Raw genomic sequence first — 15,189 nt, 5'->3', positions numbered from 1 at the left:
TTGGGGAGAGATACTTGGAAATAAAAATCCATGGGCAAGGCTAAAAACGTGAGCTTGCTTCCAACAGCAAAGCAGAGGGGCTCACAACCACAGCCAGGCTCCAAGTTCTCCAAAGCTGAGCATCCCAAAACTGGAAGGCAGCTCCCTTCCAAGACAGGCACACCCTGACTTGGGTCTTGCCAACATAGAGGCAATTCATGGAACCAGAGAACCATTCTGGTTGAAAAAGACCTCTGAGATCATCACCAAGCCCAACCCCAGCCCATCCCACCATGCTCACTGACCACATCCTTCAGTGCCACATCTCCATGTTCCCCGAGCACCTCCAGGGCTGGTGACCCCACCATATCCCTGGGCAGCCAACCCAACTCGTTCCATCATTCTATGATCGCAGCAAGAGGTAACAAGTGAGATTCCCACCCAGCTGCAAGATAACTGACCACAACTCCCAAGAGAACTGAGCCCTTAACCCTGTTAAGAGACTCATTGCGTGTTGCCTTTGGAGCCTTTGGGAGCTCGCTGTTATTCACACCGCACCTCTCAGCCCCATTTGACACAGTCAGTAAGCAGGCTATCAGCCCCGCTCTGAATGTCAGCCTCTCTGTTCTCTTTGCTTAAAAAGGATTAAGCAGCCTTATCCATGTTACCATCTCCCCTGGCTTTCAAAAATAAGAAATCTCTTCTATTCATAGCTGCATGTAATGAATATTTATACACTCAAATCTCTATTGCGGAGATCTGTCACTGGATTATTCAATTTAATAATACTTTTAGGATAACTAAAAGGCCTGTATAATTGCTAATCTCAGCCAACAAGAGGGCAACAGATTGAGAATTCCCGGGGACACGAGCCCTGAATGTGCCCAGAGATGCAGAATTAAGAGCCCTTTCACTTGGCAAGGCTCACACAGCCCCCTCCCCATTCAGGCTTGCCACCTGCAGCAAGCAGCACCGCTCCTTTCCCATTCTTATGCAGCTCGGGAAAGCTTCTTCCTTCCTCTCTCAGCATTGCCTTGAAGCTCTGAGTTACCAAAACGTGGAAGCACCTTTAAGGTTGGGAAGGACCAAGAAGATCACTGAGTCCAACCCCAGCCCCCCCCACCATGCCCACTGCCCACGTCCCTCAGTGCCACATCCCCATGGTTCTCAAACACCTCCAGGTTTGGTGACCCCACCACCTCCTTGGGCAGCTGTGCCACTGCACCACTGCTCTTTATGAGGAGAAATGTTTCCTAACATCCAACCAGAATCTCCCCTGGCACAACCAGAGGCCATCACCACCCATCCTATCACTGTCATCCAAGAGCAAAGGCTGACCGCAATTCACCACAGTCTCCTTTCAGGAGTTGTAGAGAATGATACAGGTCTCCCCTGAGCTCCTCTGCTCCAAACTGACCCATCCCAGTGCCCTCAGCTGCTCCCCATATCACTTGTGCTGCAGACCCCTCACAGCTTCACTGCCCTTCTCTGGACACTCCAATACCTCAGTGCCTTTCTTGTAGCGAGGGGCCCGACACTGAACACTGCACTGGAGGTGCAGCCCCACCAGAACTGAGTACAGGGGATGATCACCTGCATGGAATCATAGAAGCATAGAATCACAAGGTTGGAAACGACCTACAAGATCATCTAGTCCAACTGTCCTCCCAATTACCATTGCTATCACAAGCTACTAAACCGTATCTCATAGCTCCTCATCCAGACAACTCTGCATTCTGCCCCATGGCTGTAGCCCCAGCCCAGCTATCCAGCCTGTCCAGGTCCCTCTGTGGGGCCTCCCCCCCAAACTCCTCATCTGCAAACATACTGAGGGTGCACTCAATGCCGTCATCCAGGTTATCAATAAGAACACTAAACAGGAAGGCCCCAGTACCAACCTCTGGGGAACACCACTTGTGATCAGCCACCAGTTGGACGGAATTCATTCACCATCACTCTCTGGGCCCAGCCCTACAGCCAGTTCTTTACCCAGTGAAGAGTACAGCTGTCCCAGCCACGGGCTGCAGCTTCTCCAGGAGAATACTGTGGGAGATTGAGTCAAACACTTTATGAAAGTCTGTGCAGATGACATCCACAGCCTTTTCTTCATCCACCACTCAGGCCATCCAACCATAGGAGATCAGGTTGGTCAAGCAGGACCTGCCTTACACGAACCCATGCTGGCTGGATCTCATCCCCTGGCTGCCCTACACATGCTGCATGATTGCACTCAAGATGATCTGCAACAGCCCAGCCAACAGAGGGTAACAGCAGTGCTAGAGAAGGTGGCACCAGTAGGGAAGGCGGCACCACACCTGCTGGCAGAGCAATGGAGCAAAACACCAAAAAGCCTTTCAGATGGTGCTGACCCCAAAAGCAGCAGACTCACCTGGCCTTGTGACTCCAGCTTGACCTCCTCTGCGGCCGGCGGCTTGGCCAGCGGCACCGGGGTGGTGTTACAGGGCTCCATCTGCTCTGTCTTCTCCACCTTCACCTTCACGTCATCCAGGCTGAGGGCTGGGGCGGCGGCAAGCTCCTTCTCGTCCTTATCAAGCAGGTAGCGCAGGAGCTGGTGATCCTTGACATCTTTCTTTTTCATCGCATCCGACTCCAGCTTGATGTCCGGGGTGCCCGGCAGCTGGCTCGGGGCTGTGGGGGTGGTGGCGGGGTTGGGGACGTTATCCTTTTTGTCATGCTCCATGGCCAAGGTGGTGATGTCAGAAGGGCTGCCCTCCTGAAGGAGTCTATGCAAAATCTTGTGCCGCTCGGTCAGCGAGCTATGGGAGGAGGGACAGGTGCTGCTCGGCGGGTTGCCGGCACCCAGTGTACTCGTGGTGCCCGCACAGGCCAATGAATCCTTGCAGCTCGTGTCCGCATCCACGTGCCGAAGCTGCTGCTCGGCCGTGCTGGCCAGCAGCTGGACCAGCTTGTGGCTGGTGGATTGGGAGCACTTGCTCTCCCCCTCCGTGAGCCTCTCGCTGGCATGCAGCACACCCGAGTCCAGCGGTTTGCCGTCGCCTGCACCGCCATCAGACTGGATCATCTCGCTCAAGATGGAGGCGATCTCCTTGCTGTCCTTGGACTCCGCTTTCATGGGCTGCATGCCGAGGCGGCCGGGCGAGCTCTGGGAGCCCAGCTGTCTCAGCACAGGGGGTGGCGTGGAGTAGCCCACCGGTGTGCTGGCACCTTCGCTAAGCCCCTGCAAAGAGTTTATGGGGGCGGTGGGAAAGGACCTGGAGCCGCCGCCGCCGCCACCACCGTTGCCGCCCCCTCCGCTGTTCGCCATGCCCACGGGGGAGTGCATGGTGGGCATGGTGGGGGAGAAGGGATTGCTGGGTCCCCGGGGCCGGGGGACCAGTCCTGGGCTGACCCGGTGCCTAGGAGACATGAATTGTGGCGGGGTGATCCCTGGGCTGTTCATGGGGGAGCTATTGAGGTTTAAATTGTGGTTACTGTTCGGGGGACCGGCTTGTCCCTGGCTTAAGGCAACATTGGCTCCTATCTGGTTCCCAGGAGAACAGCCGAAGGTCGTTTGGCTGGTGCTGGAGTTGCTGCTGTGGAGGCCGGCACCGGGCTGCTGGTTGCCAGGGGTGGCCAGCATGCTGCCATTGGAGGGAGGGATGGAGGGCGGCAGGGCCATGCCTTGCCCTGGGGAGATGTTGGGGTTCAGAGAGGGGCTGACCCGCGGAAGGGCCATGGCTGAGTTAGTGTTCTCCTGGGAGGACAGCATGCCGTGATCCCTGCCGGAGACAAAAGGGAAACGGAGAGACACGTGAGGCTTCTCCCAAACTTTTGGTATTCCCCAAACAGCTCCTGCCACCCTTTCCTTCTGCGGAGATCTGAAGCTTGAAGAACGGCAGCCTGCAAGCTCCAGCTCTGTTTCAGTAGTGGGGCAGGAGTGCAGCAGCTTCATCACCTCTCCAGAAAGGGTACACAACCTCCTCTGGGTGCTGTGCTCCCACGTGGCCAGAAGACTCTGCTCAGAGAGCATTCCCACCCACCCCATCCTCCCCACGTTTCTCCCGCACAGCCCAGGCCCACAGACTCACCTCACCCTGTTCTGCAAGTTCTCCGGAGCCTCTCCCTCCCCAGATATTTTGCCTAAGTTCTCTGGGCAAGGCAGAAATCTCAAGCACGTCTATAAAGCCCCACCTGAACGCCCCGTGCTCTTTGCCAAATGGCAATCATCAATAAAATGCAACAGAGCTGCTTTATGCTGGTGTTCAGACCTGGATCCCTCATGGTCTGGTATTAAATGTGGAGGTTGGTGGCCCTGCCTTGGCAGAGGGGTTGGAGCTTCCTGATCTTTGAGGTCCCTTCCAACCCGGGCCACTCTGTGATTCTGTGATTCTGTGATCACATCTCCAAACAACACCGTGAGCCATGGTTGGAACGGGCTGGGGATGGGCTCCTCAATTCCTGAATCACATGCAGGCATGGTACCAACCAACCTCAGCACGGCTCTGCAGCAGCGGTACAGGAACGTACCTGTCAATGATGTGGATGCCCATAATGAAGGGCTGCACTTCTGGGCTGGAGGGGTAGCAGAGCTTGCACTTGGTGTGGGCGCTGAGCACCGTCCCGTCGCTCAGGGTGAATCGATAAGATGGGCTGAAGGCTGTGCCACGTGTCATCACTGAAGGGGACAACCAAAAACACAGGGATGCCTTCAGCAACAACAGCAGAACAGCAGTGTAATGCCCAAATCTGACCCGTGGAGATGTGCCTCAATTCTGTATTTCCCAAAGGGTACCCAAAGGGAACCCCATAGCTGGCCCAGCTCTGCTGCTCTGCAGCTGAAGGAGCTCCTCCAGCGATGCTCAGCTGCTTCACCTCACCCTCCAGTGCTCTGCAATTACTATTGCAGTGTTTGTTTTCCCAGAAAGCACTTAGCCAGCAACAAGGGCTATGCATCAACTTGGTATTGCAGCTACTGCTGCTCAGCACGAGAGGGAGAGAGCCGGTGAGAGGAGCTTGTTACCTTCTTGAAAGAGCTGCTTGGCATAAGATGGCTCTCTGCCCTGAGGCTGGAAGAAAGCATAGATGCATTTCCGCACTAAATCTTCCCAACCCGTCCTGCCGGCAGCTCTCAGGGAGCTGGTGTCGATGGAGATGATTTTACCTGGGTGGAGAGAGGAGAGCCACGTTACTCAGGCACAGCAGAACGCGTGCACTCAGTGTATGCTCCTGCACAAAGAGCTCTTCGGTGTCAGGAAAAGCAGGCAGCCATGCAAAGCGGATATTACAGCAATGGAGAGGTAGCAAAGAGCCTGGATGCGCTCATTAAGGATTCACAGGTTGCAGGGAAGTCCATGGTGGTGATTAACTGTCAGAAAGAAGGTCACCAGACTGCCTCAGTAAAGAAGAAAGCAATATTTGGATGAGAGCAACCCCAAATCTGAATGGTGACAATTGCTTCATTCCCATTGATCAGCAACCTCAGTATCCCCTGAAATCAAATGGAGGGGAGAGTGGCTGCATGTGTGATACGTTTGATCAGTCCTGCACTCCCCTTCAACAACCACAAGTGCAGTTTTCCTTCTGCTGGCTGAGGAAACCACCAAATCCAGCACTTGCTGAATGGGCATTCAGCATTCAGCACCCTGCTCAAAGCCTTGGGAGAGTGAAAGGACCCGTTTTGACAGAGGAGATGAGATGCACCCTTTGAGATGCACACCACAAGGACAGCTCAGCAAGGATGCTGCTGGCCAGGAGGAGCCCCAACAGCCCCAGCAGCGTTGCATGGACATTACCTGTGGTGTCTTGCTTGGTCACGAAGGATTCGGAAGGGGTGACGGCTGCTGGTCGAGGTAACCTTCTCGCAATGCATATCAGACAGGACTGGAAATCTGCCAAAGCAGAAGGAGAAGGGACTAGGAGAATGAGAAAGTCACACGTTACAGCCTCCGCTTGCAATTCAGAATGTTAATTAAAATAGCTCTGCGGTGCTCGACAGCCACGTCCTGCCCTGGAAGTGTTTACCCCAAGCAGTCCTCCGGCCCTTCAGAGCAAGGAGGCTCTCTGTAAACTATATGAAGTTCGCTGGGAGAGGTTTCCAGTGTTTGGAGAAATTAATTGTAAAGGCTTTTCAGATCTGGCAGTATTGTACAATAAAAGTCAGCGCTAAAAGCCAGCAACTGTCAGCTTCAGGCAAAGTATTTGGTCATAAAATACCATAATTTATTTCTTCCAGTCGTGATCTCCTGTGTAAACCGCAATGGATTAATTCAGCTAATGTGCTGGAAAATAAGAGTTGGTACACAGACATGAGAGCTACGGCATTTGCAGGGAAGCTCTTTCACTCTCCTGCTCTGAGACCTCACACCAGGAAAGCAGCTGCCCTGCTGCCACCAGGGTGACCCACCCCTCCAAAATCCTGCATTTGCTCTGGCCAAAACCATGCCATCAGCACGGTGCTGAGCAGCTCCTGGGGCTGGGAATGTTCCTGATGGTCAGGCAACTACTGCATGTGCTATCAATTAGAGTGCAGTGACAGCCCGGGCTCACTCAACAGTATCTTCCCTTTGTGGCCTGCTGGGAAAAGGCCATGCAACCAGCAAGCTTTGTCTGGTAATTATAGAATCATAGGGTCATAAAGGTTGGAGAAGACCTCTAAGATCATCAAATCCAACCTCTGACCCCTCACCACCGTGCCCACTCATAGAATCATTGAGTCATTATGACTGGGTAAGACTTCCAAGATCACGTCCAACCGCTGACCCATCACCACCATGCCCACTGCAGTATTTCTCTACATGTAATCATAGCATCACAAAGGTTGGAAAAGACCATTAGGATCATCAAATCCAACCGTTCACCCAACTAAACCACGTCCCTGTGTGCCACATCTATAGCATCCATGGGATTTCTCTTTCCTTCAGCAACACTGATTGCAAGCTGTGCCAAAAGCTGCCTCTGGAGAGTCACGGAAGCCTTTTCAAAAGTCAGCTTGCCCATTTTTTGGTGAAAATCCTGGAGGATTTCACCTCGTCCCCTTCTCCCCATCCCCTTCCCATTGCAGGGCTGGAGGCGAAGGCTCTGCCCTACCTTCTCCTTCCTCCTTGAACGTCTTGGGCTGCGAAACGGTGAAGCACTGCATCACCTCGTAGCGCTGGCGAGCCTCCTGGTTCTCAGTGCCAGGCTCATCGGGCGGCCGGATCAGCATCCTGCAGCTGAATGTGTGGCTGTTGCGTCGGGTCGCTTCCTGAGGCCAGGGAACTCCATTCACTGGGGTTGGAGGGAGAAAAGAAGAGAAGGGGTGTTACAAGTTGTGACATATTGCAAAGACGAAGCTCCACGGATCAGAGCTCTGATCTTTACTGCAGACCAGAAGCCTGTGCAAGGCTGGACCTGCTGTGCCCACATTGCTGGGTGTTATGAAACCATTGTGATCCTGAAGCACGGCAGCACAGCAGCTCCCTGCACAACAAGCCTTGGAACAGGGTATCCAGACAGTGATGTCAGTGGGATCCCACCTAACCACAGCCAAATTTTCCACCAAACACTGCTATCTGTGAGTGAACTTGCCAAATAACAGGGAAAAAAGCTCTGCTGAATTCAGGCTGGAGGAGAAGCAATGCTGCAGCCTGGGATACCCTCTCTTAGGGGATGGCTGGTAAACCTGCCAAGGACCCCAAGCATGAGTCAGTGATCCCAGAAGAGCAGTAAAAGCACCTACAATCCACACAGAGATCAGCATACCAAAGTCACCACACTGCTGTTAATGATGCCACTTCCATCTCATAGACAGTGAAACTGAGGCAAAGGTGTCTGAGTCACTCCCAGCACCTGGAAGGACTCCTGAATTTTGCCACTGCACTAGAAATGCTGAAATGATGCTCCTAGGGTGTATGCAGCAAACCAGCTGAGCATGCCATAGAGCTGGATTTTCTCTTTGCTTCTCACTTCTTCCTTCTCATTTCTGAGGCTGACAGAACGGGAAGTCACAGCCACTCTGACTGCAGCGAGGGCTCCTGGTGCTGATCCAGCAGGCTAAGGACAAGGGGCTCCAGCCCAAGAGAAGCTTCAGCATGATTTCACAGCGGTGCATCACATTGCAATGAAAACCTTCCCCTGGCTTTCCTCAGAAGTGGTTTAACCACCGTGGCACAGCCAAGGTCTCCCCAGGCACATGTTGGAAGGCTGATGCTGCTAACCCTTTCAACCATCTCTGAGGAGATCCATGTTCAACCCAAGTGATTTTGCCACCAGCAGACTGTGAAGCTCTCGTACAGACTGCTCTGCCAGAAGAGCCAAGGGGCTTGTAACATCCAAGCAAAAGAAACCACACAGCTGCTCCCAGGTAACCTCAGGGAAGAGACAAAGCCTGAAGCTCCACAAGCTGAAATTGATGCGTGCTCATAGATACAGGTGGCTTAAGACATCACTGCACTTACCCAGAGGGAAGACAACTGTGAATTCCAAAGAAAAAAAGGAAAAAAGGCACTGTTTTTCAGTCAAGCTATTTGGAAAAAGCACGTTTTGACAACAGTGGTTATATCTTCAAAGGTGTCAGTGGATGTGGTGTTACGGTTCAGGGTTGCCTGAATTCAGCATTATCCACCCAGGTCAGCAGAGGAGCATCACCTCAGCACAACGCCACACTGTGTGCAGAGTGTGCTGAGAGGAGGGTGCTGGCAGAGCCCCTTCACAGAATCACAGAATGGCCAGGGTTGGAAGGGACCTCCAGGATCACGAAGCTCCAACCCCCTGCCACACGCAGGGCCACCAATCTCCACATTTCATAGCAGCCCAGGCTGCCCAGGGCCCCATCCAACCTGGCCTTGAACACCTCCAGGGATGGATGGGGCATCACAGCCTCTCTGGGCAAACCTTGCTGTAGGCAAAGCAGTTCTGTTGCTTTGCTGGTCAGCACCAGTCATGAATCCCTGCTCAGGATGCTTTGAGCTTGGGCAGGTCCTTGTGCTTTCAGCTCAGCAATGACCAAAGAACTCTCCAAGCACACAAAGACTTCATGACTTCTTCCCCTACTGCACGGCACCACTCTCCTTCTGCAGATGATGCCTGCATTGAGTCAATTAATAGAAGCTGCTCCTTCAAGTGCCTCCAGAGACATGCAAGTGCCCTTGTCATGTGGCATTTCCTCCCAGCTGTCCACTTGCCCAGCATGGAGAACCACTGTGAGCTTACAACACACAAATGATGACCAGCAGCACCCAAGTGATGACTCCACTGATGCTGATGGAAGGCACTGAAGCAGTCAGGCTGCATATCATGTCTATGTAGCAAAGCTTCCCAAAGTGCAGCTTGGCAGAATATGATGGGCTCTGACAGCAGCTGGGGACAAAACCCCTTAAAACTGCCCCGTTACAGCCAAAGCTTTGCAACTGGGGGTTTAATGGAGGCTGCCGAAGGCTCTGGCAGGGGGGCAGGCAGAGGCTCTTACTGAGAGTTAAATTACAGTGCCGTTGAGTAAGCACATTATTTTAAAAATGAGCTTAAATGCCGATTAAGCGATATGCATTTTGGCAAGCGAACAAGCGGTCGATAGGATCAGGCTGGATTCTTTACACTAACTCACAAACAAAGCCCAGCAAGCCCTTCCCCAGCTCCAAGTCGAGCAGCTTCGCGGAGCTGCAGCACCGAATGCAAAAGTTTTCTTTGTGGTGAAAGACAGATGAGTTTCAGAGCGCCATCCGTTAGCACTGCTATTTGTTCATAAATCTAATATTGATTCTTGGCTGGTAGGATGTATTCCAGCAGGTAGAAGTTTATGGCTCATTACCTGGGCAGGGTGTAGCTCTGAATTTCAGCACACTTGAAACAATATACAAACGCCAGGCAGCTTTGCTGATGGCCAAGCTTTGGGTCAACAGCTTTCTTACCTAGAGACTTGGGCAACAAGTTCTTGACAAACTCGGTGTGATCCCCCACGTGCAGGATGCTGTAGACACTGGTGTTCATGAGCTCCTCCTGGTTGTACCCCAGGTAGCTGGTGACATTCTCAGAGACAAAGACGATCCTCCCTTCACGATTCACGACAAAGAAGAAGCCATCCAATGCCTGCAAAGGGATAAAGCAGGTCAGCATGGGGTCAGTGCGCTGGAACACGGACAGGTCCTGTGCTGAGGATCCACTCTGAAACCATGGGAAACCTCCAGGTGCCTCTTGCCCCAGCCCTTCATCCCATCACGTTAATCTTAGACCATAGCTCTCAAACAGGAGATGATGAGGAAAGACAGATCTCACGCATCTCGTGAGCAAACGACAGCAGAAAGCACAATATTATGGTTTTAAAGTAAAAGAGAGGAGATTTAGATTGGATGTTGGGAAGAAATTCTTTGCTCAGAGGGCATGAGGCCCTGGCACTGCCCAGAGAAACTGTGGGTGCCCCATCCCTGGAGGCATTCAAGGCCTGGCTGAACGGAGCCCTGGGCAATCAGATCTGGTGGGGGCCACCCAGCCCACAGCAGGGGGATGGAGCTAAATGGGCTTTAAGGTTCCTTTCAACCCAAGCCCAAGCCATTCCAACCCAAGGTTGGAAAAGACCTCTGTGATCACCAAGTCCCAGCCATCAACCCATCACCATCATGCCCGTTAAACCATGTCCCTCAGTGCCACATCTCGACTATTCTTGATTGTATGCTCACATAACTAATGTCACTTCACTTCTTCTGACACATCTAACATTTTTTGGTTAATTCTCTCCCTCTTCTCCTCATCAGCAATTGTTTTCCACCCATTTTTCAACACACCCAAAGTTCCTGGACACGGGCAAGGGCCACCTGAATGAAGCCGAGCAGCTGAGCTACCAGCACAACTACAGCTGCACATACTTGATGGCACAAAGGAGTAAACATGAGGATCAGTGTTGTGGTTAGCCGAGGGGCACTAATGGTAACGAGGTATTTCATAACCGCCGTGGATCCTTTGCTAGAGATCAAATAACAGTACATTTGCTTAAACATGTTCTAAGGTCTGCGAGCTACGCTGAGGACGTCTCTGCTTCTGAGTCCTGTGCCAGCAACACATAAACAAACCTTTTCAAAGGGCCAGAGCAGCCCGGAAGACTGATTTGGCAAGACACTGAAGTTAAGCATATGCCCAACTTGCTTAATTACAGTCCAAGAATTGCAGAGCCCCAGCATCTTGCAGAATAATTTTGTGTGTGTGTGCATTTAGGTTGCAAGAGGCAAACTCAGTCCCTGCAATTGAGCAAATGAGGACAAAAGTGAAGCAGACCCAATCACACAACATGGAGTCCTTCTGCTCACTTTAACGAGGATGCAAGGAAGGTTTTCAGCTTTCTGCTTTCTGCAATGAGCTCGGAGTTGAGAAGCCCTTGAGAAGGCTGATGGCTGATTTACGCTCTTGCAGGCACGCTGCATCAGCTGAAATGTTTTGGTACGAGCAGGATTGGATTTCCACCTTCCTGGAGTTTAATTCCTACCTCTCCTACCAGCAAGCTCTCGTGCTGCACCACCCTGCAACCAGAGCACGAGGTGCCCTCCAGGCTGCCGCAGATTGCACAGGGACACTGGAATCCCATCACATCCCAGATTCCAAAATTGGTCCTTGCATCCCCAGCGAGCCCACTCACAGCATCCTGCCTGCACCAGGAGGGAGCTGCTCTGTGCTTCCCAAAAGTGAGGTTTTGCTGTGCGGTACTGGGCAAAAAAAAACAGGAAGCCTTCAAGAAATTAAAAAAAAGAAGACAGAAAGAAGAAAAAAATCTTTTGTCAAGATGGTTCTGGCAGATCCACTGCCATTTTCCTTATGCCCAGCTGTGGTGCGTTGCCAAGACAAGCAGCTTTTGCATTTGGGGAGCCCAAAAAAGAGCCAAGCAAAGCCCCCCACACCTCCCTGCAGCAGATGCTGCCTTTGGGGGCTCTGAGTTGACACCTAATGGGGACCTTATGTTTGGTGGTGGCAGCACGCAGCCCCAGCATGGTGCCTGGGGTGGGCAGTGGGCATTGGGTCCCATCTACCAGCTCTAAATCTGGCAGTGCTTTCACACCCTGCCCGAGCCCAGGGCATCCCAACACTGGAAGTTGTTTCAGGAATGCTTTTAAGTAACAGAGGCTGAGTGCTGCTCGGGGACCAGCAAAACCACAAATTGCTTCTTGTGGTCAATCTACACAGCAAACAAACTGTGCAGCAGCCTTGCAGGCTTCAAAATCCTGTAAGATCACCTGTGGGATGGCAGCAACAACACTGACATCCCCAACATGCCCACGGAGGCTGTGGATGCCCCATCCCTGGATGCATTCAAGGCCAGGCTGGATGTGGCCCTGGGCAGCCTGGTCTGCTGGTTGGTGACCCTACCTGTGGCAGAGGGCTTGGAACTGGTGACCCTTGAGGTTCTTTCCAACCCAAGCCATTCCATGACTCTACAATTCTATGATTCTGGTCAAGGCAGAAGGCTCAGTGCCAAAGGGTGGCTTTGGAGCATCCACCTCCATTGAGCTTCATGCACTCGTGTGGGAAAAGGCCAATTAGGAAATTATTCCTCAGCCAGTGTGGGTAATAACTGTAATCTAAACATGCATTTCAAGCCAAACAATACACGGTAGATTATTTACAAAGCAGCATTTGCCAAACAGCCACACACCTCTGTATTCCTTCCCGCAGAAAGGATTGATTAACGCCCAACACCAGCACAGCATATAATTTTTGGTCACAAACAAGCTGATTTAATTAATTTCCCTTTCTATATAACTAGCTCAGGTTTTTCAGTACCATTTGTAACACTGATGTGCTGCTTTGCTCCCAGGCATCCGCCACCTGGGCTGCAGCAGGGAGCCGAGATGGGATGCTCTACCACAGGATGGAAGAAGTGGAGATGAAGGGCAAGAAGCACACCAGCCAAATGCTGAGCTGTTAACAACTCTGCTACAGAGTCACCTTCTGCTGTTTTATTAATTTGGACAGCATAACTTGAGGGTTCAAAGAAGAGCAGCACGCTGTGGGCAGAGATTAAGGACAACCTGGAAAGCTCCTCTAAACCTCCACTACAAACAAATCCCAATCTTCATTACCACTCTTCTGCAAGCCCCACAGTGAGCACCACACTGCTCTGCTGGCAGCTCAGCCATGCCCTGTATCCTACACCAGAACATACTGACAGCTGCACTCTAGGTCTGTGAACTGATGGTTGGACTGGGGGTCCATGGGCAGACAGCTGGACTGTGGGTTGACAGTTGGACAATGGGTTGGCAGTTGGACTACGGGTCTATGGGTTGATGGCTGGACTATGGGTTGACAGTTGGATTTTAGGTTGATGGTTGGATTTGATGATCTTAATGGTCTTTTCCAACTTTAATGATTCTATGATTCTATCTTCAGTGTGCCACTGGGGCTGCCACACTGGTCCAGAGATGCTACATGCAGCCTGCAGGCAGGGGCATGTCATCTTTGTGCTGGCTCCATGCAGGGCAACACACAGAGAATCCCACAGCTCCTGCAGCCAAAAGCATAGAGGGATGTGTCTTTCCCTGGTGTTTCCAGGGAAGGAGATCTGATGATGCAGACTGGGTTTGGATCATGTAGCAAGCACCAGTAGATGCAGGTATCCTGAAGCCTAGACTCACTAGTTTTCTCAAAAAATATTCCTCATTTCACCTGTCAGTTATTTATTTGGCTTCCAGCAGAAATCATAGAATATGGACCATGCCATATCATGAATTATGCCACTGCAGTTAACTTACTGCACCCACCTCCAGCAGAAGAGGTCCCAGCGACTCCTTCTCAATCACTCCCTGGCTGCTGGATGAGATGTCAGACTTCTGGACTTCATCATCAGCTGCTTTCTCTGTAGCGAAGGAAAAGGGATGTTACAGCCAAAGAACTGTAATTCTCCTACTGAAATGTAACCAATAATAAACAAAGCATTGACAGCTGGATTTCATATATCCTGCCACCCAGACACTGCGTGACGCTCATCAATAGACTTTGGCATTCTTGTGTCATCTCTCAGCCCTGTGAAGGGAAAAAACTTGAAGAAAAAAATACAATGTCTTTTCTAATCCTGGTAAAATAAAGGCACTAATTAGATCACAATTTGCCACTGGCAGGAAGGAAAAATCATCTGAAGCAGAAGGCTGGAGAGAGAGAAATCCAACATCAACATTTTGAAAAGGAAATGGTGCATCCAGTTTAGTGCAGGCTGCAGTGTTTGATGGAGAGTTTTTCAGACAACACGTTAATAAATCACAGGCAGGAGGGATTCCCAAAGGACGGGCTGTGCCAGAGGAAACCTGCAGCAGGGAAACCCAGCACGGCCCAAGGTGCAGAGGCACCAAGGTTTGGGTCTTGGGTGGTGCTGGGTGGAGGCAGGGGTTGTGGACTCAGTGGTTCTCAGGGCCCCCTTCCAACTCATGTGACTCCATGGACGTGGAGCGAGTGGTTTTGGCTCAGGAGCTCGTGCAGCCATCCTTTCCCCAGCCGTGTGCTCAATCCACTGACAGGGCACCAATAGAACAGGGATATTGTGGACTTTGAATGCTTTTAGCCTCCATGAGGCCACGGTGAGCACATCGAAGGCACAACCCACGGGGTGTCCATGGTTCCTGGTGGATGCAACCACCTCACTGCTGCCACATCCACTCAGAGCACCACTGCCAGATGTTCCAGTTATCTCTTTCCTCCCCAGCTCGTCCCTAAATGAGAGCTAAATTGCATTTAGTGTTTTGCAGCGCATCAGACTCAGCAGCAAAGTGTCTAACTCGACGTTAATATTTACTGCAAGCAGCACATTTGTGCCGTGATTCATTTGCGCGTAGATCTAATCCTATTAACAAGTGGCAAGTTTTATTACTCAGCATCAAATCACATTTGCAAGCCTTCCAGATGTGTCACTTGACACACTTCATCCTCCGCATCCTCCTGGGATGTTTGCCCCCATCAAACTCCTCCCTGACTCTGCTCTCCAGCTCTTGCATGGCACATAGCAGGGCTTGAAGGGCAGCAAGCTTCAAGGAGGATTTGCTTTTCAGGCAGGACTTCCCTCAATCTCTGCCTCTGCTTTTGTTCCCACCCGTGGGCTGTTGGAAAATAAATTAGCTGAATCCAACATGAGAAGGAGGCTGTGAGAAGGAAGGGGACAGACTTTTCAGCAGGGTCTGGTGTGATAGGACAAGGGGAAATGGTTTCAAATTAAGAGAGGGGAGTCTTAGATTGGACAACTGGCACAGGTTGCCCAGAGAGGCGGCGGTGCCTCATCCCTACAGACAGCCAAGGTCAGGCTGGACG

The 15,189-nt window shown here is 51.7% G+C and overlaps 1 protein-coding gene across 7 annotated transcripts in view; it reads right to left on the bottom strand.

The window, feature by feature from the left end:
• The window catches only part of NCOA1 (nuclear receptor coactivator 1), a 155,125-nt gene that overhangs the window by 19,497 nt on the left and 120,439 nt on the right, over positions 1-15,189 (bottom strand). For all 7 annotated transcript variants that reach the window (XM_048937296.1, XM_048937301.1, XM_048937303.1 and 4 more), the window contains 7 exons: positions 13,656-13,750; positions 9,825-10,002; positions 7,027-7,206; positions 5,733-5,828; positions 4,961-5,101; positions 4,468-4,615; positions 2,369-3,719 (listed from right to left, as the gene is read on the bottom strand). In XM_048937296.1, the coding sequence (XP_048793253.1) occupies positions 2,369-3,719; positions 4,468-4,615; positions 4,961-5,101; positions 5,733-5,828; positions 7,027-7,206; positions 9,825-10,002; positions 13,656-13,750 (2,189 nt within the window). The remainder of the gene's footprint in view (positions 1-2,368; positions 3,720-4,467; positions 4,616-4,960; positions 5,102-5,732; positions 5,829-7,026; positions 7,207-9,824; positions 10,003-13,655; positions 13,751-15,189) is intronic.

Source organism: Lagopus muta, chromosome 2 (assembly GCF_023343835.1).
Source record: "Lagopus muta isolate bLagMut1 chromosome 2, bLagMut1 primary, whole genome shotgun sequence".
NCBI lineage: Eukaryota > Metazoa > Chordata > Aves > Galliformes > Phasianidae > Lagopus > Lagopus muta.
Note: the sequence above shows the minus strand (reverse complement) of the source record. Positions and strands in the feature narration are given on the sequence as shown.